The sequence below is a fragment of the Lonchura striata genome, chromosome 27 (genome assembly GCF_050655825.1).
Source record: "Lonchura striata isolate lonStrDom1 chromosome 27, ASM5065582v1, whole genome shotgun sequence".
NCBI lineage: Eukaryota > Metazoa > Chordata > Aves > Passeriformes > Estrildidae > Lonchura > Lonchura striata.
The window spans coordinates 563,199-579,422 of record NC_140729.1 but is presented as its reverse complement, the minus strand read 5'-3'; the positions used below and the strand labels follow the sequence as shown (position 1 = coordinate 579,422).

The following is a 16,224-nucleotide window of genomic DNA, read 5'->3' as shown; positions in this document are numbered from 1 at the left end:
GCTGGGGGCTCAAACACAAGATTTGCACAGAGGAGTGAGAGTGTAGCCTCTTGGCTTGCAGGGCAGGGGTATCACAGCTGTAGCGGGAATATCACGGCTAGCAGGGCTATCAAGGCTAGTAGGATATGGTGGCTACACGGGAATATTGTGGCTACAGCAGGAATATCATTGCTATAGCAGGGATATCACAGCTCCAGGGCCCCCAGTCCCTGCTGTGGATTTCCACCTCTCCTCTGCTCAGTTCCTCTCTACCACAGCACGTTCTGCTGCAGGAGTCAGTGCCACAGCAGTGACAAGGACAGACGTGACCCCGGAGCATGCAGCAAGCAGGCTCCCTTCTGGCCCCGTCACCACAGTCCTCTAGGAGGTTAAAGCACAGAGTGCATTAAAAACATGAGGTGCCCAGATCCTGCCCAATGGAAGCTGTAGGAATAGCACAAAGAGCTGCTCAAATCTAATCTTGCATCTATAAACAGCTTGTGTTGCTTTTTATGAGCAGTAGAATCAAACAGTGGGAATTGAAAGCAGCTGTTACTCAGCCACTGCACAGGAACGAGCAAAGTCAACATGTCAGAGCAAAATGCCTTCGATTTCTAGTCAAAGACAGAGTGAGGACATTGGAATAAGGAACAAATCAAAGGAAAGTGTTTGCTGCTCCCAGGTGTTCTGCTGATGGGAAGGCTGAGTTATGTGTCATGAATTATTCACCGCTTGTGGTGATGCTCTGAAGATTGCTTTGCAGGTAGGAAGAGGGAGAGAGCCACCAGCTTGTATCACACAGCCCCCTGAGAGCTCCTGGCTGGAACCATCTGCCTGGAGAAGAACTGTCCAGGGAGCCCATCCCAGGCAGGACATTACCCACAGCCCATGGGCCCTCACCCCATGCCATGAGGGTGGACCTGGCCCAGTTTGGCTGGGCCTGGATCTCTTCTTTCCCCATTTTTCTTCTCCCTTGCTGATTCAGCAGGAGTCAACTTGCTGAAAACCTTCAAAACTAGACTTTTGGATGTCTCATTGATTTGATACAGAACAAAGAATGTTTTTCATGCTTTTCTGATGTTTTGGGGGTTTTAAGGGCCTTTCCTGACTGGGACAAGCAGTGCATTGATGATCCTCACAAGTCTGAACTCTTCATTCCCTGCCTTTTCCCCCTCTCCGTGGAAATACCCTGTTACCTCTGAGAGCTGGTGGAGACCAAGGGGTCTCCTCCACCCACTGTGTCAATAAGTAGCCCCAAGCCAAGGCAGACAAACCATTTAAGGGAGAAAGGAATAAAATTTAATGAGACAAATGTCACAGAGAAAACCTGAAAAGAGTAACTTGAGGTTTAAAACCTAGTTGCAGATGCACTGAGTACCAGGCTCAGGTACACACACGTGGTGTGTGTTTTGCTTTAGGCAAAACATCCCAGGGAAAGGACATGCATGGAGGAGTCTTGCTCTTCATGGTGCTCAGGTGGGTCCAAGCATTTCTGAGAGCCTGGGAGATAAGTGGGGAGGTCTGAATGCAAAGAATCTTTGGGATGAGAGTATTCAGAATACTCTTTCTCAGATGAACCCAAAATGTCAAAAGCTGTAATTCAACACCATTTAAAAGAGCTTTATATGCAAATAGTTATATGAAGAATTAAATCTTCTGTCAGACTTTGCCACCCAACCATCTATGTTGCTAAGCTGATGAACAGGAACCAGAAAGAAATGGATTAAAAAGGAGATAAAAAGGATGCTGAGCATTCAAAGTTCAGACTTCCGTCTGTCTGCATTTTAACCTTCTGATGCTGAAAGAGATTTTGTGAGGGAAGAGATTTTTAAATGTTTAATTTCTGTATTTAGCACTATCTGGAGGTCATTTTTACTTCCCCCCCTGCCCCACCCCCCCAGCCTCATGCCTTTTACATAGCTGAGGGATAGGAGAAATGTTTAGAAAAGTAAATAGATAATGAAATAATAAGAAATTGGCGGGGAAGCTGGGGCCAGGCAGCAATTTGGATTTTCTTTTCAATTGAATACATTTTAGAGGGATAATTCAACCTCAAAGAAACTTAACCTGATCCCCTTGGCAATGTTTCTCTGTTTTCCTCAGGCAAATCTTTAGGAATGTGAAAAAGTTTAAGAAAATCTGTGGTACATTTTCCTTATTCTTTGTAACATTAATGGGAATGTTGATATTTCTCATTTCGGAAATTTCCTCTCTAAGTACTAAATATTTTCTTAGCATTGAGTCATTCACTGATGCATGTTTAAAAATATTGATTTTCAGTGGCTGCTCTTGACACCCTCAGCTACGGGCAGGTTCAAAAACCTGGCACCATAAACCACCTCTTTCTTTCCAAGCAGAGACTCTGTCCAATTACCCAGACCACAAAGGACCATCATAGTTGTGATGCTGTCCTGATACATTTTAATTGGCAGGAGTTACAAATTAAATTCTTTATCATCAACATAACTTTTGTGCCTTCAGAGATGGGATTATTCCTGTGGCGTTAGTCCACTGCAGGTTTGGGGTTTGACTTCCCTGCCCCTGGCTGTTACTTGCAGGATTTCCAATTTTGGAGTGAGCAGCAGGAGACGCCACTGAACTCACCTGAAGTTTCTTGTTTCAGCCAGACATGATGTGCTTGACAAAAGCTGAGGAGAAATGAGAGCGTGAGGGGTCAGGACATGCTGTGAGCTGGGAGGAGCAGGTGGAGAGGCAGCAGGGGGGACCCCCAGCCTGGACGCTCCAGGGATGAAGGGGATGCTGTGCCAGGACTAATATTCCCCTTTCTGTTCCCACTTTTGCATGCCATCCCCAACCTGGTCAGAGTGATGCCAACCCTTGGAGATGAGCCAGTACCATTACCCCAATTTTTCTGAGGCCAAGGGAAATGTGTCCCCACTTTTCCTCACTGCTCTCCAATTTTAGGGGTTCCTAAATTTAACCACCTCCTATTCCAGATTTTCACCCTCTTGGAGCAGTGAGTGATCCAGGTCTCCAAATGTTCCCAATTAGCCTCTGCTGGGAAAGATGCTGGCTTTGTTTATTTTCAATAGATTGCAACAAAACAGTGCCAAAACTGTGGATAAAACAGCCCTGAACTCCTTGGAAACATGCTGTCTTCAGCTGCTTTTCCTGGAAATCACTGGCACAACCACCTTGTTCTCACCCCTTGTTACATATCTCAGTGCTTTTTTGGAAAGGCTTTGGAGGGTGGTCCACACCTCCCTCCCAGTGATCACCAGTGTTATAGAATCATGGAATCATTAAGGTTAGAAATGACCATTAAGAACATCAAGTCCAAACAGAGCCCTTGCAGAGGATGCAATTTGCATCCTAAGACAAGACAGCCACGTCTGAGATGGTCGCGATGGAATCTCCTGCTCTTACCTTCATAGTTGATACAGCCATTGGCATCCTCCTGCCCTGCCATGAGCTGCTCCACCTCGCTTTCTGTCATCTTCTCTCCTAGAGGAGGAGGATGGAGAGGTGAGGGGAAGGGTTTTCAGCCTGCCAGGACCTTCCTGTCCTTCTTCCAGATAACCAGAGACACCAGAGGGAGGAGAAGGGGATTAGGGAAGAGCTGTGTGCCACTACTGATGAATGCTGTTGGGAGATGGAGGAGAGAGGACTACACTGCAACTGTTGTCTGATAACTGAGGATGTCCTGGAGTCTCCTTCTTGCCTGAGTCATGCATGAAGCTGTGGCACGAGGTGGAAATGGCCACACATGCAGGACTATTGACTCCTGAAAGAGCCTGTAAAGAGCAGAGTGAAAAGGGCCCCTGCGATACGTGGGACCAGCCAGCTACCTGAGCCACTTGCCCAGAAAGAGCTCGGCCCATGCCTTGCTCCCCCAGCAGCCCCGGGCCAGCCGTACCCAGCGTGACCAGCACATGGCGCAGCTCGGCTCCCATGACCATCCCGTTGCCCTCCTTGTCGAAGACACGCAGCCCTTCCACAAAGTCCTCGAAGGTGCCCTGCTCCTTGTTGCGAGTGAAGTGCTGCAGGATGGGGAGGAAGGTCTCAAAGTCCAGCATCTTTGTGTTCATTTCTGGAAGAGGAGGAGATGGGGTCAGACGTTAACCTTCACAGGGCTAAATTCAGCCTCTGAGGGTCTCCTGATTAACTCTCTTGGTCTCTTTTCCATCAGAGTACAAAGGAGAAGCCCCGTGAGCAGACAAAACTATTGTATTAGACTCAAGATTGGAAGAGCCACGTGAGGAATGAAGTATTTAGCATCAGGGGACTGCACAGAGACCCCTGATATTGGCCCAAAACTAAACCATGAGGTGGGTCATCTATCACCACAATAATGTGGTCGCACTGGGACTGGCCTGGTTGTACCAGTTTGCACCAGTTCAGAATAAAGCCTGCTAAGCATCACTTGCCACCATTCCTATGTGAGGACTGCTTATCCTGCATGTCATCATCCATGGTATGGGGAAGGAGAATGAAGGAATTACACAGGAATGAAGCCTGTCTGCATGATTTCCTTCCCAGTTCCTTCACCTTGCAGGGTTCTTCCTACAGGGAACGTAACCCTCTACTTGCTGACAGGGAGCACAGGAATTGCTTGTCCCACCCTGTCCCCGGCTTGCTGTCACCTTCTGCTTTGGGCTTGCCCAGCACCTTGAGGACCTCTGCGTTGGTGGGGTTGTGGCCGAGCGCCCGGAGGACGTCCCCGCACTGTCCGTAGCTGATCTGCATCGTCCCTGCAGGCGTCCGGTCGAACAGCCCGAAGGCTTCTCTGAACTCTGCAGGGAGGAAGAGCTCGCAGCGGCCCCATCCCCACCCCAGGGAAGCAGCACGGCCCCATCCCCACCCCAGGGAAGCAGCAGTTGTGCCTGGCAGGCAGGGAAGGGACAAGGGACACACAACTCCACACGCATGTCCTGCCCTCTGAATGCATGGCAGCCCGGAGTGAGCTTGCGCAATGTGGCCTGAGGTTTGCCAGACTCCTCAGACGCTTGGCTGCTCGGGCAGGTTTTGTCACCTCTGCAGAGCTGGCTGGGTGACCTGCTGAATCCCTGCACTCTCAGCAGCTGGCTTTGCTGCAGGACATCTGTACTTATCCCCTTTTCCACTCAGATCTCCACTCTCTGGGGCTGTCCCTGTTGCCAGAGGCTGTTCCTCCCACCAGAAGCCCTGACTTTGACCCAGGCTGCGTCTCACACCATGAATGAAAAATACCTTTTACTTGCCAGCTCTGGATCCTGTTGGCCTTTCACCCAAGAGGGGATTTAATGTGTGGGGCCTCGGCTCTTATGTCTGTGGTGAAAAACTACCTGGAAAAAGGATTCCCCATTTCTAAAGCCATCTCTGAGAGAAGCTAACTCTGCACTTACCTTCAATCTGCTCTGCTGTGAATTCAATCTGTAAAGAGAAGGAAGCAGAGCTGGGCATGAGGTATGGATTGCTGCTGAAGAGAGCAAAGGAACTCTCCTCTCTGGACCTCTCCCTCCCCAAGCTCGGGGCAGGGGGCCGTATCCATGTCCTGTATCTGTGCCAGGTCTGGCTGTGCTGAGTCCCCGACTGCTTCTGCCCTCACTGTGGAGCTGACATTCCTGGGGAGAGCACAGCTGGCAGCAGCGGGGTGGGCAGGCAGGAGGGATGCTCAGACCACAGTCAGGACTATTTTGGGTCGAAAGGATGTTATTTTAGGGCCCGATCCCAAGTTCAAGTGATTAAACAGTCTCCATGCTGAGCCTGCTCTTAATAACTCTCTTGCCATAGCTATGGCTTAAAAATGTAAGTATACTGAGGAATCACGGAAAATGTGAGCTCCTGTTGTGGAGCTGTTGGATAAAGGATGCTCTTATGTGGAGGAGGCAACACAGGCAACAAAATACTTCAGGATGGAGACAGTGGGTGGCAGAGAAGCTTTTTATTGCTCCTGAGGCAATAAAAGCTGACCCTCCTGACCCTGACACGGGGTCTCAGCAGGAGCTGGGGGTTCGACTCTGCAGCCGCAGCTCGGGGAGCGGCGTCCTGGTTCACTCCAGTGAGTGCTGGGCAGGGTGGGCTGGGCAGCACGGACACATCTCCCCAGCGAGGACAGCACCACTCCCAGCCTGCTGCATCCACACAGTTGGATAATTTTCCCCTCCCAAGGCTGGCTGCCAGCCTGGCTAATGTAATTTGCAGAGCGCTTTGCGTCGCCTGTGCCTGGCAGATGACAGGCACGGAGAAGCACCGTGACGTCTTCATTCCTCACTCACCTTCACGCTCTTGGGATCGAAGGCAGGCTCCGAGCCTGGAGCTGCTTTGGCTGCTTCCTTCCTCGGGTCGGGTTTCTTGAGCGGCATCGCGCTGGGCTTTGCGGAGGTGCGGGATGAGTCCTGCCGCCCAGCGAGGGAAGCGAGCGAGGGATGAAAGGCAAAGGCTGCTCCTTCCCTTATATACGGAGCCCAGTGCTCACCCTGCAGGGGCAGGCCAGCTGCTGGAGCAACTGCTACTTACTATAAAAGGAAGAAAACTCAAACGAGAGGGGCCCCAATTTGACAATTGCCCATTGTCATCGGCTCCTGGCTCCGCGGAGCCACCAGCCGCCCCCCCCAGTTGTACAAGGGGGGACATGTCCCCCTCCAGCACCTGCACCGGGTGGGCTGCATGGGGGCTGCTTGATAAATGATCGCTGAGACCTAAACACAAATGGCCACGGGGGCCAGGCAAGAAAATAGCAACAGGATGGCTGATAAACCTGCCGTGATAGCCACGGCGAAATGCGCCTGCTTGCAGGCAGGCTGCGAGGGCCAGCACTGCAGAGCCCTTTTAAGACCAGGATTTACCAAGTGCTGCTTCAAAGGAGCTCACAACTGCCTGAACGCTCCCTTGGCCTCGTGCTCAGGGTCTGCTTTGCCCCAGTCTCTCCCCAGGGCTGAGCTTGTGCCCTGGAAAAGGCCAGTGTAGGTGCTCACCTCCCTCAGGGTGGCTAATGAGGAAATGGAAATGATGGCCAAAGACACAACTGAATTCATCAGTGCAAATCTTTCCCAGCTTTGCACCACCCATCCCAAGCACCTCCAAAACCTGCAGGGCAGATGGAGTCTCCGTTTGGCTCCTCTTCAGGTGCTGGGCAGGCTCTGGTGGGAGATGCTCCTGCTCTCACCCTCCTCTCCCAGCTGAAGACTCACAAAGGCACAGAGCTCATTGAAGCTCAGCATCCCAGAAAATGGGGCTTGAGGGTTTTACTGAGATATTCTGAATCATCAACTCTAACAAGATGTGTGGGGCACCAGGGTGAAGGAGTTACAGGGGTCATTCCGGAGAAGGGAGCAGCCACAAACTCCTGGGAATTCTCTGTGTGCCATCATCTCCTCATTGCTAGCAGGGACTGGGTGGGTGTCATCTGCAATCATTGCTTTCCAGAGCTCTCTAGAACAAAACGAGTCATTTAGCAAAAAACTCAACATGTTTTGCTAAGTGTGAACTCAGAGCCTGGGTCAGGTGTCGCCTGGGAAATCAAGGGAATCAAATTGCCCCTGAGCTGCCTCCCAGTCAGCATCCATCGACTGTAAAATAACCTCACCTTAACTCCATCTTCACTCCCCAGCAGCTTCTGGGTCAGAAATTAGACTCAGCAGAGCCTTCAGAAAACATTCATGTACAGTCTGACTGTTTATCCCTTGCTCGCCCTCCGTGCCTGTGCAGCACCCCAGGAGCCGCTGGCAGAGCTGGTGTCACACCCACGCCATGGCTCGGGCAGTGGAGATAGGCAGCTGCAGACTATGCCCCCAGTCCCTCCTTGATTTTCAGCTGATGGCCTTCATGGGGCTTGTTTTGCTGTCTGATTCCATCAGCAGGAGCAGCAGCCCCTCCTGAGCCCTGTCCCTGGGGCTTGTGGTGTTCCCTGGGCCTCCCCTCACCCGGAGCTCAGCAGGACTCTGACCCTTGTCCTGCAGTATCGGGGGACCAGAGTGAGCTGCTTGGCCAGGAAAACCCCAAGGAGGGCTCCGGGGGCTCTGCTGCTCTGTGCAGGATTGGGGCACTCACAGAGGCAGCGAGAGCTGTGTCTGGACATGGATTATATGCGCCGGGGAGGGGCCCAGGCTGGGAGCTGCTGTTCCAGGGATTTGGCACTGGGCTGTTGAATTCCAGCCTCATCCCACTAACGACAACCTGCCTGGGGAAAGAGGGCTCCCCTCTTTGTGCCCCATTTCCCCAGGGGGACGCTCGGGCTGCTGGGGGTCACAAGGTATTGGAACTGGCTGGGTGGTGGGAGCAAACTGGGCATCAGCACGACCCTGAAAGGCAGGAGACAGCCCTGGGGCCATGCCAGGGGGATGCAGGTGACAGCTGCAGTGAGACCAGCTCTGACCTGACCCAGTGACGGTGTAGGACCCCATCCAGGTGGCTGCTCCCTCCAAACCCCTGCCCCAGGATGGAGCCTCCAGCCCCCCTCCTGAGCAGATTGTATGCAGACGTGTCCTGAAGTCACTGTGGGTGCCTGAGAGAGCAGGACAGATCCCAGCGTATCTCCCCGAAACAATCCCATCCCCGGAGAAGGAAAAGGGTTAAACTGGAGTCTGCCTGAAAGACATCCCATCGCAGGAGCATCAGCTCGAGGTGCTGCTCACGTGCTTGCACCCTCTGCCTCCCTGCCTCCAGCCACCTCGCTGGATTTTCCCCACCTTCCTCCAGCTACTTGGGACCAGTCTGGGGCTAGAAGGGACTTAGGAGTGTGGGGGCACTGGGGGAATCCTGTGACAGTTGAAAAATGAGCCACCAGGCAGTGAGAGAAGTTTCTGAAAAGAGAAGAGGAATCTGCCTTGAATGAAGAGGATTTTAGCACCTTGGGCTAAGCCAATAAACCTCTGCCATCTCCATCCGAACGAGAATTGTTTGCACACCCTCCCGGAGCTGCTTAAAGCGGGCAAGACACAAAGAGAGAATAGGATCAAACATGGTGGGGGGAGAAACCCCCCTGCCTGGAGAGCCTGTGAGCAGATCCCTCTAGGGATCCCACAGGGACAGGGACCTCACCCAGCCCTGATCCCCAGGGACGGGCTGTGCCCCCACTGCCACCTCACCTCAGTGGGGCTGGCAGCCAGCAAGGTGCTCCCAGAAGATGCTCTGTCCTGCTGAACACGCCAGCCCTCTCCACCACTGGCAGCGATTCTGGTCCCTGAAGTCCCCATCCGAGTGACACGGTGGCACCATGAAGGCATCTGGCCCTGTGGGAGGTATCATGGTGACTCTCCTCTGCTGCTGCCTCCTGAGCTCGGCGTGGGCTCTGGTAAGTCTGCGTGGCCCCGCGGCTCCTCCCGTCCCTCTCCTGCCTTTAAATGTTGCCGCTGGCCCGGGCAGGGCTGGCTGTGCTCCCGACTCACATCCCGCTCTGCAGAGCTGCTGGGCAGGAGGGGAGAGCACCTCCACTCCCGCTAAAAGCTTTCCAGCAGCCGTGGGGGCACTGCAGCGTGATGGCTCTTCCATTTCTTGGACACATCCAGGGCAGGGGTCAGTGCCTCGGAGGCGCCGGGGGGAGCAGAGCGCGGATTACGGGCAGTGAGGGAAGGGCTGGAGGGCAGAGCTGGGCACGGCCACTGAGACCCCCGCAGCCAGGCCCCTGTCCTGCTGATGCACCCCCAGGATCCCACTCCTGCCCACATCCCTGACCAGCCCCCCATTCATCCACCCAGATGCTGCTTTGGGGAAGAGCATGGATGGGAGTGCTGGATCTCCTCTCTGGGGCCAGGTTGGGCTGTGCTCACTGCAGGCAGTCTGGGGAAAGTGACCCTTCTGCATCCCAGCTCCTGTTCACGTCCAAAGCTGTGTCCCCATCCTGGCTCTAAACTCCTTCAAGCATCTTAGCCCAAAGCACCCCTAAGGACCTTTGCACACGTGGTGTGCTGGGGAGGCTGAAGGTGCCGTGGGTTGCACTGTCTGCTCCGGGCACTGGGCTGTGCCTGCTTTGCTGAGCCCTGGTCGGGCATTTTACCCAGGGGGTACCACACCTGGCCTGGAGAGCTCAGCATGGGCAACAGGGACACCCAGCACTGCTGGTGGTGGGTGACAGGAAGCTGGGCAGGAGCCCAACAGGCTACTGATTTCTGCACAAAACCATGAGCAGAAATTACCATAGAGAGGGTGGGAAGGGGCTTGGGATCAGCATCAGCCTTGGAAGAGGGAAAAATGAGAGCAGGAATGCAGGAAGAGCTTTTTTCTTCCCTGTGTTGTTGAATCTACCCAAAGGCACCCAAACCTGACTCTCCTGGAGAGGGTTGGGAGAGCATAGCCTTGCCATGACTTGAGCCTAGGGGGTGTCACTTGGGTTTTGTCTGGGCAGGTGGATCCCGATGATGTTCTCACGAAAGAAGAGCAGATCTATCTCCTGGTGGAGGCCAAGGAAAAGTGTCAGAGGGACATAAAGGCCCAGCTGGAGAAGATCAAAGGTATTGTCCCTCCCCTGTGAGCCAGCCCTGGTGGAGCTGGGGAATGCTGTCCTCTCTGTTGGGGCAGGATGGGGCTGAGGACACCCAGCTCCCAGGGTTTGTGGAGCTCATGGCACCATCTTGCTCCAGCATTTTCCAGACAGCTCCATGTGCACCACAAATGAGAGCTGTGAAGGGGCTTTGCCCCATCTGGAAGAGGTGGGATGTATCCCCTTCCCGGGCCCCCTTCAGCTTCTCCCTCCCTGCAGCCCTGGGGGATCTGAGGCAGTGTTTTCCTCTCCCTGGTCCAGTACACACCTGGGGAAGCCAGAGGTTATGCTGAGGCCCTGACTGGAGATGTGAGATGTGTCTTTGCTCTTTGGCCAGACCCCAGCTGCCCTCCAGAGTGGGATGGGATCATCTGCTGGCCAAGGGGCTCCCCCAGCCAGGAAGTGTCAGTGCCCTGCCCCGACTACATCTACGACTTCAACCACAAAGGCAAGCCTTGTACCTGGGCAGAGAGCGACCTCACCCTGGTGACAATCCACAGAGCAGGGACAAGTCTGGGCTTCCCACGGGTCCTGCTGCTGCCACAGTGCTCGTTGCTGTTCCCAGGTCACGCCTACAGGTACTGCAGTGCCTATGGGACCTGGGCCATGGCTCTCAGCATCAACAAGACCTGGGCCAACTACACGGAGTGTGCCCTGCTCTTCTCCTCCGAGAGCCGGAGCCACCAGAAGGTGACCTTGTCTGTCAGAGGCGCTGGGCAAGGGGCGTGGATGGGGGCCAGGGGAGGATGAAGCAAAGGCCAGGGGAAGTGCTGGGGGCAGGGGCTCTTCCCTCTCTGCTCCTCAAACCAGTCCTGCTCCCCCTGTGCTCCGGCAGGGAGGTGGACCTCAGTCCTTCTCTTCCAGGAGGTGTTTGACCGCCTGCACCTCATGTACACCGTGGGCTACTCCATCTCCCTGGCCTCCCTTATTGTCGCTGTCTGCATCCTCTCCTACTTCAAGTAAGGAGAGGCCAAAGCCCCTCCCATGTGGAGAACAGGAACTCATCCCATTGTCCACACACATGAGCCTGGGGAAGGGGCAGCCCCCAAAGGAATGGGAACAACCCCAGACCCAGCACAAAACATCAGCCAATTTCCCAAAGCCCTGAACACCCGCAGTGTGACCAGCTCCTGATCTGCTCCACCCTGCTCTTGGACAGTGTGGGCCCCCCACCTGCTCCCAGATCTGGTTTCTGTGCCCAGACACCCCACAGCCCACTCTGAGAGCCCCCATTCCCTGACCCCAAGTGTGGTGAATTGGTTGGGCAGCTGGGGTTTGTTCGTGTCACATCCCTTCTCCACAGGCGCCTGCACTGCACACGGAATTACATCCACGTGCACCTCTTCACCTCCTTCATCTGCCGGGCCCTCAGCATCTTCCTCAAGGACATGGTGCTCTACTCGGCCACGGTGCCCAGCGACGCCGACAGGATGCGGGAGGATGATTTCAGGGGTCCCTTGCCAGGACAACGGGGCCACCTGGTAAGTGGTGGATGGGGGAAAGGGGGATTTAGGAGTCCTGATGCAAGGGGATGTGCTTGGGATCCTCCCTAGGGCTGTGCTGCTCAGGGAGAGGGGATGAAGGTCCACCTTTGGCTCTGCCCAGCTCCTCCCTGTCCTGGTGCCACACTAGAGACCAGAGCCACAGAGTACCTTGGCCTGTGTACAGGGAATACCTGCCCTATGGGAAGGAAGATGCAGGTCCCTGCAAGGAGAACATGGGGCACAGCTGAGTTTTGGTGACCAGAAAGCAAAAGCCACCAGGTTTTGCTTTTGGGGACCAGCCTGACACAGGCATCTCCATGCGCCCACAGGTTGGCTGCAAGGTGGTGGTGACTCTCTTCCTCTATTTTCTGGCCACCAACCACTACTGGATCTTGGTGGAAGGTCTCTACCTGCACAGCCTGATCTTCATGGCCTTCCTCTCCAACAAGAACTACTTGTGGGTCCTCATCATCATCGGCTGGGGTGAGCACAGACCCCAGCCCCCCGTGGTCCCGCAGAGCAGCCGGGAGCTGTGGCCATGGCTGAGCAGCACCGAGTGCCCAGGGAAGGGCAGTGGGATGCAGGAACTGGTTTGGTCTGCAAAGGTGATGCTTCAACCCTGCTCCTCACTCTGTCCCTGCCCTTTTAGGTCTCCCTGCTGTGTTTGTGTCTATCTGGGCCAGCGCCAGGGCCTCGCTGGCAGACACACAGTATGTACACCCACCTTCGCCAGGGCCTTTGGGAGAGGAAGAGTGGCTGCGAATGCCAGCAAAGTATCTGTGGGCACCAGAGCTATTTGGAAATGAAAATTGTCCAAAAAGAACAACAGGAGGGAACACACACTCAAGGCTTGTTTATAGAATTGTCAGTAATGCAGAGCGATAGTGATTTTGTTCTGCGTTTGGGAGGATGGTGGATGCAGGTTGCAGCATAAATTGATCAATAAACAGCACAGAGATGGACGCTAAAGGGCACATTCTGGAGTGAGGCATTTTAAAAGGAGAAAGGCCATCATATGAACAACAGTTTGGGATGAGGTGGCCAAGGAGCCCTCAGGAGCATTAATGATCATTTAAACCTGCTTTGCCCCACCATGACGGCTACAAATGCTTGTAGCTACAGCTCCAGATTTACACAAAGCCCACCAAGGGGGTGGAGAGTGGGAGCTGGGGGTGCTGGGGTGGTTGGGGGTACAGGGAGCCATCCTTCCCACTGGTGTCAGGTTTCTCCAAGGAGTTTCTTTACTGGTCTTCTCAGGTGCTGGGACCTCAGTGCAGGGAACATGAAATGGATTTATCAGGTCCCCATCCTGGCTGCAGTAGTGGTAAGAATCCTGTGAAAGAACCTCCCAATTCCTTTTAGGGAAAGAGGATTGATAGAGACCAGAGCTGTTTGCCTGAGGTGACTGGAGTTTTGTCCTGGCCCCTCCAGCACCCAGGGAGAGCCCAGAGGGATCCAGGGGCTCTGGTCCCTCCCGCTCTGACCACAGCATCACTGCCATGTCCCTGCACCTCACCCAGAGCTGCCTGTGTCCCCAAGGGCCTCTCAAGCAGAGCCCAGCTCACAGTGGGCACCATCACTGCCCTGGGTGTCTGTTGGCAGGTGAACTTCTTCCTCTTCCTCAACATCATCCGGGTGTTGGCCTCCAAGCTCTGGGAGACCACCACGGGCAAGCTGGATCCCCGGCAGCAGTACAGGCAAGTGCTGGCAGCACCAAAGCCCCGTGTCCTGCCCGTCCACCAGGACAGCTCCCCGAGATTGTGGACGAGGAGCAGAGGTGTGGGAAGGGCTGGAGGAGTGAGGAAGGGTAGCAGGACAGTGGCAGCCAGCTCCTTTGGCAGCTCGGCTGGCCTGAGGCCTGGCTCTGGAGTTCTGAGCTCTTCCTGCTCCCAGCCCAGGTGGACCCTGCGGGGCCGGGCGTGCCCAGCAGGCCCTGGGAACAGCTCAGGTCTCTCCTTTCAGGAAGCTGCTCAAGTCCACGCTGGTGCTGATGCCGCTTTTCGGAGTCCACTACGTGGTGTTCATGGCCATGCCCTACACCGAGGTCTCCGGGCTCCTGTGGCAGATCCAGATGCACTACGAGATGCTTTTTAACTCCTCCCAGGTGGGTTGGCACGGGACTGCTCCCAGCATTGAGGGATGTTCATCCAGGGAGGCTCAGGGACCTAACTCCATGTCTTTTGGTCTCTTGGCAGGGTTTCTTTGTGGCTTTTATTTACTGCTTTTGCAATGGGGAGGTAAGTGGGGAGAGTGAGGAGCTCAGCTCCCTGTTCCAGCCCCTTTGGAGTCAGGGAAGGCAAACTTGCAGTCCCAGGCTGTGATAGCCAGAGTGAAACGCTCAGATCCATCCTTCTCAATAGGACTTGGAGGGAAAGAATAGGAAAAAGGGAAAGGGAGGTAAGGGAAAAGGGAAAGGGAGGCAAAAGGGAAGGGAGGAGGGCAAGGCAAGGCTGTTTTTCTGTCTCTGGGCACAGCAGCCCCCTCTGCTCTCTCAGGTGCAGGCCGAGATCAAGAAGGCTCACGTCCGCAGGCTCCTGGCGCTGCGCCTGGGGCAGCGGGCGCGCCCCGGGAGCTGCTGCTGCGCCGGGCAGGGCGCCCGGGCCCCCCAGAGCCGCAGCACCAGCCTGGCAGGGCGCGGAGCCGGGGGCGCCCGGGGGCTGCCGCTCCCGGCCCGGCCCCACCTGCCCGGGTACATCCCCGGCTCGGACCAGCTCCTGCCCTGCCCCGCGCAGGAACTGAGCCAGAAAGCCTGGGGAGAAAACATGGTGGATTTGACAGAGCTGACTCCATGTCAGGCCAAGCCCAACAAGGAGCTGGAGACGATGCTGTGAGGCAGAGGGTGGATTTCCCACCTGGGCACGCAGATGTGCCTGAAGAGATGCTGATCCTCACGCGTCGGGCTCTGCTTACACTTGCATGGAGAGCCAGGGCTGGGACAGCACTGGAACAACGCCGCTCCACGTCCTCTCGCTCCTGCTCCACCCCGGCCCAAAACCAAGCCATAAAACCTCATTCTCCTCCAGGGCAAGTGACTGATGTGATCTCTGTGCTTGCAAAGCTGTGCCTCTTCACCAGGAAACGCCACCGTGCTCGCTCCTACCCCACAAGGGGGAGGTGACCTCTCCAGGGCGGGTGAAGCCCATCCGTGAGCCCGATGCTGCCTCGGACTCTCCTGTCCAGCACCAGCTCTGGCCTTGTCCAGCTGGGGGAGCACAGAGTGCCTGTGGGGCTGCTCTGCAGCTCACCCTGCCCTCCCTCATCCTCTGCCGCTTGTGGATGGAGTGAACACCAACACACAACCACAGACTGGAGCAGGAGGCACTGGGACAGGGTGAGATGAAGGAGGCAGGACAAATTTTATGGCCTGCAAGGGTGCAGGGAACACTTGAATCCCCAACACTTCATCCATTATCACAAAGGCCCCTGCATGCAACTGTTATGGCCCTGTCAGCTCACTGCAGGCTAAGAAGTGAATAAAGAGAGTCTGCCTGGCTTGTTTCCACTCTTCCATTCCAGCCCGGAGCCGACAGTGGGGGAAAGGCTGGAACCCTGGCCCCAGCCAGGTGTGCTCTCCCTCTGCCCCTGCCACAGACAGGAGCCCCAGCATCCCCTTGCCCTGCACCTGCACTGCCTCGGAAAGCTCCTGGCCTGAGGGAAAAGGCATTCCCAAGGAGCTGTGTAGACAGCAATGAATGAAACAGCATGCTGGTGGTACACAGAGCATCTTCTTCCCACACAGCTCCTCAAGGCAGGAATTTCTTGCTAAAGACAGGGAGCAAGTAAATAACTGTGTGCATTCCCTATCTTCCAGTGAGAAGCTATGGTGCACTCACCATATGGGAACTTAAGGGACAAACATCCAGGAGCCGTGTCAGGCAAGGGAAGGGCTCGAGGATGCAGTTTAAAATCATCTCTTGGAAGGAATTTGTCTCTTTGGAAGACACCAGCACAGATCCAGGGACAGGTCCCCTCCCAGGGCAGCTGGAATGCTGCTTACACTGCTTCCTTGTTCTGAGGTCATGGAACCAGCCCTCCCACAGACCTCACACAGCCCTGCAAGCTGACATTTGTGGCTCCCTGCCACTGATCAATATTTGACCACTCGCTTGCCAAGAGGCTCCTGGTAGGTGGGAGAGGGGTGAGGAATTCCAATAATCCTACAAGGAGCAGAGGGAAGTGTTAACAAGAAGGGGAGAACCCCCAGCATATGCCTCACAGGGGGCTGGTTCCCAGCAGCAGTGGGCTGGGATCCGGGAAGGGAGGGAGCAGATGGCAGCTCAGACTATGGGGCTATTTTTACATTTTGTTTTGAAACTCCAATCTTTAATTGCAGCAATGAAC

At 55.0% G+C, this 16,224-nt stretch overlaps 2 protein-coding genes across 3 annotated transcripts; one reads left to right on the top strand and one right to left on the bottom strand.

The window, feature by feature from the left end:
* Window positions 1-1,255: 1,255 nt before the first annotated feature.
* Window positions 1,256-6,349, bottom strand: LOC110474821 (myosin light chain, embryonic). Of its 2 annotated transcripts, none has more exons than XM_085561661.1 (7): window positions 6,198-6,349; window positions 5,325-5,352; window positions 4,584-4,733; window positions 3,857-4,030; window positions 3,367-3,444; window positions 2,584-2,627; window positions 1,256-1,777 (listed from the first exon to the last, which is right to left on the bottom strand). In XM_085561661.1, the coding sequence occupies exons 1-6, from the start codon at window positions 6,282-6,284 to the stop codon at window positions 2,599-2,601; spliced, it is 546 nt and encodes a 181-aa protein (XP_085417787.1). In that variant the 5' UTR covers window positions 6,285-6,349; the 3' UTR covers window positions 1,256-1,777; window positions 2,584-2,598. The 2 variants fall into 2 exon arrangements, with proteins under 2 accessions (XP_085417787.1, XP_021394218.2); XM_021538543.4 differs by having other exon boundaries at window positions 1,256-1,479.
* Window positions 6,350-8,988: 2,639 nt separating this feature from the next.
* On the top strand, window positions 8,989-14,848 carry LOC110474790 (parathyroid hormone/parathyroid hormone-related peptide receptor). Its single transcript, XM_085561667.1, has 13 exons — window positions 8,989-9,214; window positions 10,265-10,370; window positions 10,737-10,847; window positions 10,965-11,089; window positions 11,264-11,358; window positions 11,703-11,880; window positions 12,213-12,366; window positions 12,533-12,593; window positions 13,141-13,207; window positions 13,486-13,584; window positions 13,850-13,987; window positions 14,079-14,120; window positions 14,379-14,848. Exons 1-13 carry the CDS (start codon window positions 9,137-9,139, stop codon window positions 14,712-14,714), a joined length of 1,590 nt encoding a protein of 529 aa, XP_085417793.1. The 5' UTR covers window positions 8,989-9,136; the 3' UTR covers window positions 14,715-14,848.
* The last annotated feature ends 1,376 nt before the right edge of the window (window positions 14,849-16,224 follow it).